Here is an 11,707-nt window from a genome sequence, read left to right as displayed (position 1 = left end):
TCATCTGGGATCTTTCTCTCCTGTGCTGTCCCTCAACCCTTCCAAGCATGATATCCTTTTCCAAGGACCAGTTCCTCCTGGTCATGTGCCCAAAGTATGTAAAATGGAACTTCAAAATCCTAGCCTCCAAGGAGAAACTTGGTTTCACCCTCTCCAAGATAGGCCTCTTTGTTTTCTTGGTAGTCCATGGTATGTTGAAGACTCTTCTTCAGCATCATAACTCAAGGGCATCAATTAGTCCTCTGTCATCTTTGGTCATTGTCCAGCTCTCTGTTGCACAGCAAGTAATTGCAAAGACCATAGCCTGGTTTAGGCGTACCTTAGTCTCTAGACTGACGCTGTTGCTTTTCAGCATTCTGGAGAGGTCCCTTGCAGCAGATTTTCCAAATGCAATTTGTCTTTTGAGTTAATGACTGCTGATACCAAGAGTGTTGATTGTGGAGTCGAACAATCAACTTCAAGCTCTCCTCCATCTATTTTGGTGCTGCCATTTGGCCCAGTGGTGAGAATCTTCGTCTTCTGATGTTGCACTTCAATCCACATTAAAGACTACAACCCTTGACGTTCTGCAACAAGTGCTTCAGGTCCTCTTCAATTTCGGCAAGCAAGGTGGTATCATCTGTGTAACATAGGTTATTGATGAGTCTTCCTCTAATCCTGATGCCACATTCTTCCTCATAAAGCTCAGCCTCCTGAATGATCTGTTCTAAATATAGAGTGAAAAAGTATGGAGACAGGATGCATCCCTGACACATTCCTTTCTTGATTCTGAACCATGCAGTGTTTCCTTGCTTTCTGAGGACTGTTTCCTGGTACAAGTGTAGGTTTTGCATTAGCACAATCGAGTGTTCTGGGATTCCCATTCTTCTCTGAATTAGCCACAATTTATTGCAATTTAGACAGTCAAATGCCTTTGTATAGTAAATGAAACACAGACAGACATTTCTGTAATACTCTGTAGTAGGCTGGAAATGGCTCTCTAAAACTTCTACCTCATGATCTCCTGGGACCTGCGAATATGGTAATAAAAAAGGTCTTTGCAATGGGATCAAGCTAAGGATCTTGTGAGATTATTCTGAATTATCTAGGTGTGCCCTGGATGCAATAATACATATCTTATAAAATGAAAGGAAGAGATCTGTTCTGGTGGTACGTAAGGAGTTGCCCTGCTAATTAATCCAAAGGCAAAAGCCTATCTTGCAGTTCCAATGCACTACTCAAAAGAAAGACAAGTTATCTCCTCCTGTTCAATTCACAGATTCCAAAAACCTGCTGGAGGATCAACTATAAACTGGTTCCAACCTGACAGCACTAAGTTGCTTTAAGAGGAAGATGGTGGGAAATTTTTATATACAGAAGAAAAGGCAATGTGAAGAAGAAAACAGTCTTGAAGATTTGGGCCTTAAATTTAGAGTGATGCAGTCATAAAACCAGGAAAGCTTGCACCTAGCAGAAATTAAAGTCTTCCTTTAGAGGCTTCAGAAAGAGCACAGGCAAGCTGATAGTTTAATTTCAACCAGTGATGCTGATTTTGGATTTTCTGCCTCCAGAACTGTGAGAAATAACTTATTATTTCAAAGACACTAAACTGTTGTGTACCACTATGTCAGAACCAGCTCATAGCTGACTCTGGCAAGTTTTCAGAGGCAGTAAATCACACAAGAGACTGCCCATTTTTCAATAGAGCCGCCAGTGGGTTGGTAGCACAATTCCTTGCCACTATACCACCAGAACTCCTTAACCACTAATTTGTTGTTGATGTTAGGTGTTCTCTGGTATTAACTTGGAGTGACTGTATGAACAATAGATCTGAACCCTGTCCTATCCTGTGCCATCCTCATAATTTCTGATACACTTGATCCCACTGCTGAAGACACTGTGTCAATCTCTCTAGTTGAGGGTCTTACTCTTTCACCAACCCTCCACCTGTTCAAGCATGATGCTCCTCTCCAAGGAATAACTTCTCTAGCAACATGCTCCAAGTATGTGAGATGAAGAAGCTTCAGATAATCAAGAAAATAAAAGAACAAAAATTATCAGTATCAAGAACCAATGATGGGCTATCTAATCACTACAGGTATTAATCAAGGACAATGATGAATTCTTAGGAAGAGTTTTTTCTTTTTTTTGAGTTGTGATGGTAGAGAAGAGTACTGAATATCCCATGAATATCCAAAAGAACAAACAAGCGTATCCTGGAGAAAGTGAAACGAGGGTGCTTCTTAGAGATGGAGATGATAAAGTTTCATCTCACATACTCTGGTTATATTTTTAGGAGGGACTAGTCCTTGGAAAAACATATCATTCTCCGGAAGGTAGGGAGGGGAATCAAAAGAGAGAAAGACCCTGGACAAGAGGAACTGACACAGTGACTCACCACAGCAACAACAGTAAAGTTCAAAGGGGCAGCAAACAACACATTCTGCAAAGGTGTGGAGACATTGGAAGTCTTGGAATTCTGTTAGTAGGAATATATAAAATGGTACAATCACTACAGAAAGTGGTCTGACACTTTCTCAAAAAGTTGGAATGAAAAATACCATTTAGCCTGGCTATCCTACTATTAGGAATATACCTTAAAGAAATTAAAGCCATCATACAACCAGATGTATGTACACTCATGTTTACTGCAACATTATTCACAACAGTGAAAAGACAGAAGCAGCCCAACTTCCTATAAACAAATGAATGGACAGAACAACTATGGAATATTATGCAGCACTAAAAAAAAAAAAAACAAAACAAAACAAACAAACAAAAAACCACACCAAACAACCACCACCAAAAAAAAAAAACTTGTAAAAAAATACATAACATGGATGAGCCTGGAAGACATTATACTGAGTGAAATTTCTCAGTCATAAAAGACAAATACTGCATAAGTCTGCTATTATAAAATAAGATTGACAAAGAGAGGAGAACAGGAAAAGAGTACACTGCAGTAGAAATGAAAAAGATTGTCCAAAATGATTGATTAAGCATTGTATATATGGCAATTAACAATCTGGAACAAGAAGTGCATTATAAAGTTAACTGGAGGAGAGCAAAATGAGGGGAACAAAGTAAAATGTGCATCAATCTTTGTGTAAACTTTCATTAGAATCACACACACATACTAAATAGTGTACTGCACTGAGCAAGAACACTTCTTGAACAATATGTTAAAAGAGAATAGATAACACTTTGAGGAGTAAGGAGCACCTGGCTCAAGCCATGGTACTTTCAATTGCTTCAAATGCATGTGCAAATTGAGCAGTGAAAAAAGGAAGACAAGAAGAACTGATATATTTGAATTATGGTATTGGCAAAAAATAATGAATAAACCATGGGCTGGCAGAAGAATGAGCAAATATATCTTGGAAGAAGGATAGCCAGAATGCATCTTTAGAAGGGAAGATAGTGAGACAATACTCTTAAGAACTCTGCAAGTTATCAGGAGGCACCAATCCCTGAAGGACCTAATGCCTGGCAATGTAAAGGGTCAGTAAAAAAGAGAAACAGTGTCATCAAGATGACCAACACAGTGGTTACAACAATGTACTCAAACACAACAGTGGCAATGATGATGCAGAACCAGGCTGTATTTTATTCTATTGTACACATGCTTGTATGATAGGGAAATGACTTGACAGCACCTAGTAATAATATCCTGCACCTGAAAAGGTGCACACTTAGCAAGTGTGGCTCATTTCATAGTGCCTTTTCACACTCCTCTTAAATCTGTGATCCTTCCAGCAAGTCTGTCAAGGTATATATCCTAAAGAAATAAATGCTGCAACATTAACAGATATAGGCACATTCATGTAGCATTATTCACAATAGCAAAGTGATGGAAACAACAAATGTACCCATCAATGGAAAAATGGATAAAGACATTCACACATTGCAGTGCTAAGCAACACTGAAAAAATGATGAAGAATTTGTAAAACACTGCATAACATGGACAAATCTAGAGAATGTTATGTTGAGTGAAATAAATCAGTAACAAAAAGACAAATATTCACTACTATAAACAGCTAAAGAAAACTTTGAACATCTATCAGGGAGGGGAAGGGAGAGGGGGATTAAAAATTAATAAATGGGTAATACTTATTAAGATGGTTGAACAGAAAGTCAATACAGAACAAGTGAATGATCAGATACTGTGGGTACTGTTATAAAACAAAACGTGTATGAATGGTTGATTGAAAAAACAGTATGCTTTGTAAATGTTGAAATCACAATAAAAAAAAAAATAAAATCAATATTCAAAAACTATGATACTTTAGGAGTTGATGTTAGGTGCCATCCAGTCTAGTCCAACTCATAGCAACTCTATGAACAACAGGCTTGAACCCTGTCCTACTGTGTGCCATCCTCACCATCTGACACACTTGAGCCCATTTGCCACAGTCACTGTGTCAATCCATTTCATTGAAGATTTTCGTCTCTTACTGACCTTCCATCTTTCCAAGCATGATGTCTCTTTCCATGGAATAGCCTCTCCTAGAAACAAGTAGATTTATGAGATGGAGCTTCGTCATCTTTGTCTCCAAGGAGCACTCTGGTGGCATTTTTTTCAAGACCTATCTGTTTGTTCTTTTGGCAGCCCACGGAATGCTCAGTACCATTCTCCAACACCACAACTCAAAACCAACACATTTTGTCCAGCTCTCAGATGTGTAGCAGGTGTCTGGAAAGACCATGGCCTGAATCAGTCACACCTTAGTCTTCAAGCAGACATCATTAAGTATTTTGGAGAGGTCCCTGACAGTGGACTTGCCCATTGCAATACGTCTCCTGATCTCCTGACAGCTGGTTCCGAGGGTGATAACTGTTGACCCAAGTAAGACGAAATCACTGACAGCTTCAATCCTTTTTCCATCTATCATGATGTTGTCTTTTGGTCGTGGGGTGAGGACCTTTGTTTTCTTAAGGTTGAGATGTAATTCATACCAAAGGCTGTAGTTACTTGATCTTCTGCAGCAAGTGTCTTAATTCTTCCCTATCAGCAAGCAAAGTTGTAGCATCTGCATAACATAGATTAGTGATGATTCTTCCTCAGATCCTGATGTCACATTCCTCTTCACAGAGTCCACCTTCAATAATTATTTGATTAAGTACAGAAAAAGGATACATCCCTGATGGACACTGTTCCTGATTTTAAACCATGCATCAAGGGATTAAGATCATTAAAAATCTTGGGGGAGGGGGGGGGGGGGTTTATGCAACTGAACACATACAGTGACTGCGGGAGATACAAATATTAAAACAGCAGTGCTTGGTCTCATTACTGTTCTGGTGCAGCTATTATATAGAATTTCAAATGAGATTTAAGGCAGCATTCTAAGTTTGTTCTTTGAAAACATCCTTAATGGTAACACCATTCCTGAGCCCATTTCCTAACTCTACATCAATTATTTCTTTTTCCTTGATAGTATCCCTCACAGAATCATTTACTCAACACTTACTACTTACTATGCCAGGCACTATCCTAAGTGCTTTCTACTAACTGATTAATTACAAAGATCTCTCTATGGTTGTTGTTAGGTGCTGTCGAGTCACTTGGGACTCATAGTGACCCTATGTACAACAGCTCTAAACCCTGCTCTATCCTGTTCCAAACTTACTGTCTCTGACATACTTAACTACCTCTATTATCCCTCTTACTGAATAAATCCATCTTATCGAGGTTATTCCTCTTTTGCACTGTTCCCTCTACCCTCCCAAGCAGAATGTCCCTCTCCAAGGACTGGTCAGTCCTTGCAACAAAACCAAAGTCTGTACATGATGCTATTTCTATTTGGAAAACTACCCTCTCCTGTTTGTCTCCATTAATTTCTTTCCTGTTTGCTATACACATGCTCACAGGCACTTGAAAGGCAAATCCAAGTCACTGTTTCTTTCCTCCCTTTGCCAGACTATCCAACAAAGGGACAGCAAGCAGTAGAGTGGAGCCTGAAACTAGACCGGCTTAATCTGCTCTGTGCACCCACAAGAGCATCAATTTCCTCACTGGCAACGTGGAAAATGCAAACTAGGTCTTCTGTTCTACAAAAGTTTTCTTAGTTTGGTTTTTGTTTTTTGGGTTTTTTTGGTGGTGTACCATCAAATTCAATCCAACTGGCACAGAAGGAGATTGCCCTTCCTTCTCCAGTGGAACATCTGGTGGATTCAAACCGCATGCTTTCAGGACTGCAGTGCAGCTTCTTGCCACTAGGCCACCAGAGGTCCCATCTACAAAAGTTTTCTTAAAACATAAGCATACACATTACATACACATAAAAGAAAGTTTTCAATAGCTAACAAAGGATATAAAATTAAAAGAGAAAGTCTTTTTCCTCACTTCTTGGGAGCAAACACCATCAAAAGTTTGTTTATAATTACCGTAAACATTGTAACTTTAAACTTCTACTTTTTTCTTAACTCATTTTTTATCTGACATCTTTAGATTACATTTTTTTTTATGGCCCACCTATGGAAGATTAGGAGCTTATTTACTTTTCCATTAACCATTCCTTCCCTCACCTTTCAATTGTTATATTATTTTCCACTCTCAGGGTTAACAAGTTGCACTCTATAATTCAGTATTCTATCTACTGATACTAAAATTTATGAATAAACAGTATCTACAATATTATTATGTTATCTATATTTTACTAGAAAATCAAACAGGAATGGGTCCATAGAAATGGAAATATCCTATGTCTACAGAGCTATAGAGCTCTGGTGGCTTACTGGGTAGGGAGTCATGTCGTTATCCTAAGGTGTAGCACCTCTCTAGTGGTTCAAATGCATCATCAGTTCTCAGGGAGAGAGATGAGTAATCTCCTCCTGTGCAATTTGCCTCTGAGAACCTGCTAGAAGTTTACTATGAGTTGGTATGAAAGAGACAGAACTACTAATCTAATATAGACCAAAAAATGACCCCAAAAATCAAACAGGCACTCAATAACATCTATTAAGCACTTGTTAGGTGCCATCAAGTGACTCTGTGAACAAATTAAAACCCTGCCCTATCCTGCGCCATCCTTATAATCTCTACCAGGCTGCACTCACAGTGCCAAGTCATCTAGCTGAGAGTCTTCCTTTTTCACAGACCCTTCACTTTTCCAAGAATGAGCACTAATACATGACATAGGTATTCTGATGGCATAGTCCTGTACCATGTTACTCAGCTAACCAAAAGGCTGCACTTCTCTGGTGGTGGGAACCCATTTATGGCTCTCAGGGAGAAAGATGAGCAGTCTCCTCCCTTTAAGATTTACAGCTACAGCTGTGATGGCCCAGTGGCAGGAAGCTGTGCTGTAATCTCAAAGGTGCGCAGTTCAAATCCACCAGATATTCTGCCGGAGGAGGGGGAAAGTCCTCCTGTGTCAGTCGGATCTGATTTGATGGCACACAAAAAAGAAAGAAGAAGAAAAAAAAAGTACAGCTACAGAAACCTGGAAGGAGGGTCACTATAAGTTGGAAACAACTCAATGTGGTAAGAATTTTAGTATGTAAAGGTCACTAAGCACGCTACATCCATCACATTACTCAATAACCCCACGTTGTCGTTTGCTGTCAAGTTGGAACAGACTCATAGCTGATCCTCCAGAGGGTTTTCAGAGGCTGTAAATCACACAGGATACTTTCCAATCCTCCTGCAGAGTATCTGTGGATTAGAACCATGTGCCTTTGAGATTGCAATGCAGTTTCTTGCCACTAGGCCACCATGCCATAGAAGAGCTTAAAAGATCAACTTTGCAAACAAAACTAAGGCTAAGCTTGCATAATTTGCTCCAGGGCTGCCAGTATGCAGTAAAAAAGATTTGAATCCAGTTATGTTCCAGAGCCTGAACTCTTCACTCTATAATGCTTGCTCACATTGACTACTCTTTCACTTTCTTTTCCTAACGATGCTCAATTAGTGCTCTAAACAGCAGGAAATCAGTTACTCAACAAAGGAGATCTTAAAACCATTCTATATAGATATTAAGCTTGTTATGAATTACATGTTCTCCTGCAAATCTTTTTAAACTATGATACCACTTTCCATTGTCCTACTCATATTATAAAAAAACCTAGGAACTAGAACACACAAAGCAGCAGCAGCTCAAAGTGTAAAAAAAAAAGTCTACACTCAGGAACGAAACTTCTCAAGGATACACAGTTATCTCTCCTATCTGTGATCATATTTTTCAGTTCCGGATAATAACTTAAAAGTGTTACTTAGTTACAATATGATTTTTAGAACAAGCCAGAATAGTTATTTCTGGCTACACTATATACAGTATGTAGCTATACTGTCGAGTACTTGTCATGCCAAATCTATTTAAAAAATTTATAAGTGAACAACATTCCATTTATAGACCAATAGTCTCCTCGGAATTCCTCAATTCAAATAAAGCATTACTGATTTCACCAAAGCAATGAGGTGCTAACACTCATTCATAAATGAAACTAGTATGGGCTAGATGGTAAATCAGAATCCCCTAAAACCAAACTCTCTCTAGTTAGAATTCAAGGTTCTACTTTACAATCATAACCTAAAGTGTGACATTATTTCAACCTCATAAAATAGTTATACTAAGTAATACCTTGAAGTTTATTTTCATTAAAACCAAGCTTCAGTCAACAGCTAGATTAAACCATATTTCATCTATAACGCAGAATCAGCCTTTAAACTACAAGAACTTTCAGAGACTAGCATTAACAGGGGATGGAAATTTCAAGATCAGGTCTGGAATTGAGGACCACTCATTCTGATCTACCAGTTTTCCAAAGACGTACTAAACTCTGCAGGTAGTTTGAATTATTTTTTTTTGTTTAATCATTCATTTAATCAATCTTCCCTTTAAATCATAAGCCTCAGTATAACAAGAAGTGTGACATTCTTATCTGTTATAAGAGCAATACAGTTCTTGGGGCACAGTAAACTCTGAATGTGGAATTAGCCAAAGGACAAGGAAACCCATGATGGAGAGTGGCATTAAGGAACTAATTATTCTTTACAGGAAAACAGACCCTGGGCCTAGCCAGGCAGGCACGGAACAACGTTAAAGGGGCGTCAGGAAAGCAGGGTCTGGCACAGAGGTCCTACTTCCCGAACAGAGAGGCGGCTCGCCCTAATGAGAACTGGATCTTCAGTATTTTAATCTTCGATCTTTGTCTCCAGACCACGGTGAGAACAGCAGGGGTCTCAGTTCCGCCCTGGTCCTTCTTTCCTGAATCAAGCAAGGCCAGTTTCAGTTCTGCAGCAGACCCGGGGCTGATCCGCCTGCTCCAGGCCGCACCATGACAGAGCAATTAGGGTGGATCACCCGTGGACCTGGTTCACTCACCTACTTGGTAGAGGCGGCCCTCGGGTGAAAAAATAGTAATGTGGCGGTCAAAACCGGCGCTGGAACCACGGGACATGCTGGTACACCCTCTACAACTTCAAGTACAATCTCCTTACACAGCAACTCGCACACCAAGGCAGTAAACCCCTTTCGGAAGTTGTAGCGACTGCTTCCGGGTCACCAAGCGAGCTTCTTCCGCTCTTTTACGCACAGTTTACGGCTCTTGCGTCTTGGCCGGCGGGTGAGGTCTGAGGCCCCGCCCCTAAGTGTTACAGGGGGCTGGCAGGGTGGCAAGTGTCTGAGCGCCTTGAACACAGCAGGTGAAACCTGGATGATTTAAGGCTTTCCCCCCACCCCACCCCCACCCTTCAGCTAATTATAGCAAGAGCAGCAAAGCTTTCTAAGGGCCCAGAATAGTGATTTGCCCACCAGCGTGACGTAAATGGACTGTGCAATGAATAAATCTCTTCTTAGTTTTGGCACCTGCACGTTTAGCCTGTGTCTGAATAGATTGCCGCCTTTATTCCTAACTCTCCTCTTAACCCACTCATTTTCCCTTCCTATCAAAGGAACTGGATTTCACCTGTAACCATGGCAGTATATTAAACATGGGAAAGGGAGGCCAGTAGAAGGAGCAGGATTTTCTTTTAACCACGCAAGAACTTAATTTTTGATCAGCAGTCCCCACAATTTTTGGTCTTAAAAATGGCACTGGGGTTGAAATATGGGTGTAATAAGGAAACCATGAGGCTGAGCAGTTTTGATTGATCAATAACAAGAACGGAAGAGATGGGGGGCTTATAGCAGCTGGTGTTAGATGGATTAATGAGAACAATTCTAAGCTGGCCCGGTAGCTCCGGAGTGAACACCAGGTGGCTTTTCAAATTGTAAAATTCAGCCTATTACGGTTTTACCTCAAGGCACACTTCTATTTAATAAATATAAAATGCAAAACATGACGTTAATTGTTTTCCAGTTAAAGTTGGTAGGTACCAGGAAGACCAGCTACACTAATTCTTTCTTCTTTTATTTATTTTCTTCTAAAATTAATTTTCACTTTAAAGAGAAATTATAAGAGCATCTTAAGGAAAATCATTTCTCAAGCTTTTTATTTTAAAGTTTCTATTAATATGAAAAAGTTTGAAAACAAATATGGTTAAGAAAATACTAAATTTAAATGTAAAATATCTCTGGCAAAAAGGTTGATTTCTAGCTCTAGGTGATTTCCAAGTATATTGATAAAAGTTACCCTTTGTGTTACACATTGAATTGTACCCTGCCAAATGAAAGTTCTCACCACTCGGTCAATTGGCAGCATCATAATAAACAGTGAAGAGATTGAGACTGTTAACAGCTTCAGATTGCATGACTCCACAATCAACACTCTTGGTACTAGCAGCCAGCAAATCAAAAGACTAATTGCACTGGGAAAATCTGCTGTCAGAGACCTCTCCAGAATATTGAAGAGCAATGATGTCAGTCTAGAGATTAAGATGCGCCTGATCCAGGCCATGATTTTTGCAATTACTTGCTATGCATCAGAAAGCTGAACCAATGGCTAAGGATGACAGAAGAATTGATGCCTTCCAGTTGTGGTGCTGGAGTATTGAATATACCATGGACAGCTAGGGGAACAAACAGGTTAATCCTAGAGAGGCTGAAAGCAAGATGCTCCTTGTAGGCAGGATTTTGAAGCTTCGTCTGCCATACTTTGGGCATGTTGAAAGGAGGTATCGGTCTTCAGAGACAGGAAGACCCTGGATGAGATTGATTGACTCAGTGTCTGGGGTAATGAGAGTAGGTATGTCAGAGACAATGAGGTTGGCTCAAGATAGAGCAGGCTTCAGAGCTGTTCTATGTAGGATTGCTATGAATCACAAGTTGACTCGATGGCACACAAAACAGCATGATTATCAGTGCTTTTCCAGTTATGTAATAATGTAACTTAGCAAGGATATAACATTCTCATGATGTGATCAGCCAACTAGTTGTTGAGGTCTGAATCACTTCACTCAATAAACTTCTTTTGCTTTTACTTAAAAAAAAAAAAAAAAGAATATTAGTCTTGGATGCAACGTGCTTATTCAGGTCACAACCCTGAGCCCATGTAAAGGGAGTTTCCTTGCGGTGTGACATTCATCACCTTTGGTTATTGTTCCTGACCAGTAATATCAACATCCTTTTGGAATATGTTAAACTCAGTGCCATTGAATCAGAACCAACTTGTAGCTGACCCTCCAGTGGGTTTCCAAGGCTATAAGTGGAATGCTGTTGTTGTTGTTGTTATGTGCCGTCGAGTCGCCTGCGACTCATAGCGATCCTATGTACAACAGCCCTAAACTCCACTCTGTCCTGTGCCAATCACACTGTCTCTGACACTCCCATCCCAATTATCCCAGTC

At 39.9% G+C, this 11,707-nt stretch overlaps 1 protein-coding gene across 3 annotated transcripts in view; it reads right to left on the bottom strand.

Moving 5' to 3' along the window:
• The window catches only part of PSMA6 (proteasome (prosome, macropain) subunit, alpha type, 6), a 29,447-nt gene extending 19,913 nt beyond the window's left edge, over nucleotides 1-9,534 (bottom strand). For 2 of the 3 annotated variants that reach the window (XM_006891550.1, XM_006891552.1), the window contains exon 1: nucleotides 9,307-9,534. In XM_006891550.1, coding sequence (XP_006891612.1) covers nucleotides 9,307-9,382 — 76 coding nt within the window. In that variant the 5' untranslated portion in view covers nucleotides 9,383-9,534. Of the gene's footprint in view, nucleotides 1-9,258 lie in introns of all 3 variants that reach the window. The other variant, XM_006891551.1, reaches the window with a different exon arrangement.
• Nucleotides 9,535-11,707: the final 2,173 nt, after the last annotated feature.

Source organism: Elephantulus edwardii, unplaced genomic scaffold, assembly GCF_000299155.1.
Source record: "Elephantulus edwardii isolate Elephantulus edwardi_28Jun2011 unplaced genomic scaffold, EleEdw1.0 scaffold00100, whole genome shotgun sequence".
NCBI classification, from domain to species: domain Eukaryota; kingdom Metazoa; phylum Chordata; class Mammalia; order Macroscelidea; family Macroscelididae; genus Elephantulus; species Elephantulus edwardii.
This window is presented reverse-complemented; position numbering and strand designations above follow the sequence as displayed.